This window comes from Babylonia areolata, chromosome 6 (assembly GCF_041734735.1).
Source record: "Babylonia areolata isolate BAREFJ2019XMU chromosome 6, ASM4173473v1, whole genome shotgun sequence".
NCBI lineage: Eukaryota > Metazoa > Mollusca > Gastropoda > Neogastropoda > Buccinidae > Babylonia > Babylonia areolata.
In genome coordinates, this window is record NC_134881.1 from 26,679,779 (window position 1) to 26,682,278 (window position 2,500).

Consider the following 2,500-nt stretch of genomic DNA (forward strand, 5'->3'; position numbering starts at 1 on the left):
TCGACGACGACGAAGGCGCCTCGGTCCCGGTGTCGGGAGGTTCACCGCCTGGTTCTGAGCCAGTCGGCGCTGTTCCTGCTGCTGGTGTCGCCTCGCGCGGTGTCCACGCTGCTGGTCATCGTCAACCGCTGGGTGCTGCGGCAGGTGCAGAGCTCGGACGACATCCTCCTGCTGCACGTGTTCCAGTTCTCCTTCTATCTCTACTTCGCCCTCCTCCCTTACTGCCCCGCCCTCACGTCCAGCAAGTTCCGCCTTCACTGCTGCGCGCTCTTCGGGGGGTCCTCCTTCTCCTCCTCCTCCTCCTCCTCCTCGTCGTCGTCAGCGGCGGCGGCGTTGTCGTTGTCGTCGCCGTCCTACCGGCTTCGTCGACGGTCTAAAGCGCGCCTGGCTGAGCGGGTGACTATGACGTAACTGGTGAGCGACGGCTGGGGCGAATGAAGGGAGGGGAGGACAAGGGAAGAGAGGAGACAAGAGAGACAAGACAGGATAAGACAGGACGTGTTTGTTTCAGGTATAATAAACCTGTAAGGGTTACTGTAGTAGGGAATGGAGGACAAGGAAGTGGCAAGACAAGATGTGTTTATTTCAAGAATCCCTGCGGGAGTGAGTGTGGATGGGAGTGTATGACGAGGAAGAGACAAGACAAGACAAGATGTGTTTATTTCAGGTATACTTGTGAGAGTCACTGTAGTGGGGAATGGAGGACAAGGAAGAGGCAAGACAGGACAGAACAAGACAAGACAAGACAAGACAAGATGTGTTTATTTCAAGTGTACCCGTGAGAGTTGCTGCGGTAGGACAGGACAAGACAAGACAAAACGTGTTTATTTCAGGTTTGCTTGTGAAAGTTACAGCAGTGGGAAATGGAGGCAAGACAGGACAGGCCAAGACAAGACAAGATAAGACAAGACAAGACCAGACAAAACGTGTTTATTCCAGGTTTGCTAGTGAGAGTTACTGCAGTTTGAAATGAAGGACGAGGAAGATACAAGACAAGACAGGACAAGACTAGACAGGACAAGACAAGACAGGACAGGACAGGACAGGACAGGACAGGACAGGACAAGACAAGACAAGATGTGTTTATTTCGGGTGTACCCGTGATAGTTACTGTAGTAGGGAATGGAAGACAAGGAAGAGGCTTCTTCTTCTTCTTCTTCTTCTGCGTTCACTCGTATGCACACGAGTGGGCTTTTACGTGTATGACCGTTTTTACCCCGCCATGTAGGCAGCCATACTCCGTTTTCGGGGGTGTGCATGCTGGGTATGTTCTTGTTTCCATAACCCACCGAACGCTGACATGGATTACAGGATCTTTAACGTGCGTATTTGATCTTCTGCTTGCATATACACACGAAGGGGGTTCAGGCACTAGCAGGTCTGCACATATGTTGACCTGGGAGATCGTAAAAATCTCCACCCTTGACCCACCAGGCGCCGTCACCGTGATTCGAACCCAGGACCCTCAGATTGACAGTCCAACGCTTTAACCACTCGGCTATTGCGCCCGTCCAAGGAAGAGGCAAGACAGGACACGACAAAACAAGACAAGACGTGCATATTTCATGTTTGCTAGTGAGAGTTACTGCAGTTTGAAATGGAGAACAAGGAAGAGACAAGGCAAGACAGGACAAAACGTGTTTATTTCACGTGTACCCGTGAGTGTTACTGCAGTTTGAAATGGAAAATAAAGAAGAGGCAAGACAAAACAAGACAAGACAAGACAGGACAAGACATGTTTATTTCAGGATTCCACGTGGGAGGGACCGTGGAAAGGACCGAAGGACAAGGAAACGAACAGAAAAGACAGAGGCAAGGCAAGATTAGACGAGGGGTGCTTACTTCAGGAAAGAAAGAAAGAAAGAGAGATGGCTGGAGCTGCACTGTAAAGATGCTCTCTCTCTCTCTCTCTCTCTCTCTCTCTCTCTCTCTCTCTCTCTCTCTCTCTCTCTCTCTCTCTGGAGAGCGCCCAAATTCCAACACAAGAGAAAACCGTTGTGACAGAAGAGTTATAGATACAGCACAAAAGAAGACAAGTCAAGATCATCACGTGAGTGACTGCTGGCTTGGGTGTAGGACAAGGAAAAGAAGAAACAAAACAGGACAAGACAGAACAGGACAGGACAAGACACGACAACACAAGACAACACAAGACGGGACAAGGCAAGACAAAAGAGGACAAGACAAGACAAGACAAGACGAAACAAGATAAAAGAGGACAGGACAAGACAAGACAAGACGAAACAAGATAAAAGAGGACAGGACAAGACAAGACAAGGCGAAACAAGATAAAAGAGGACAGAACAAGACAGGACAGGATAGGATAGGTTAGGACAGGACAGGACAGGACAGGACAAGACAAGACAAGACAAGACAAGACAGGATAGGATAGGATAGGATAGGACAGGACAGGACAGGACAGGACAAGACAAGACAAGACAAGACTAGACAGGACAGGACAAGACAGGACAAGACAAGACAGGACAAGACAAGAGAAGAC

General features: G+C 49.5%; 1 protein-coding gene across 1 annotated transcript in view; it reads left to right on the top strand.

The window, feature by feature from the left end:
- LOC143283480 (uncharacterized) overlaps nt 1–488 on the top strand; it is an 11,901-nt gene extending 11,413 nt beyond the window's left edge. The window contains exon 5 of the mRNA XM_076589721.1: nt 1–488. This exon is cut by the window's left edge and continues 26 nt beyond it. Coding sequence (XP_076445836.1) covers nt 1–411 — 411 coding nt within the window. The 3' untranslated portion in view covers nt 412–488.
- Nucleotides 489–2,500: the final 2,012 nt, after the last annotated feature.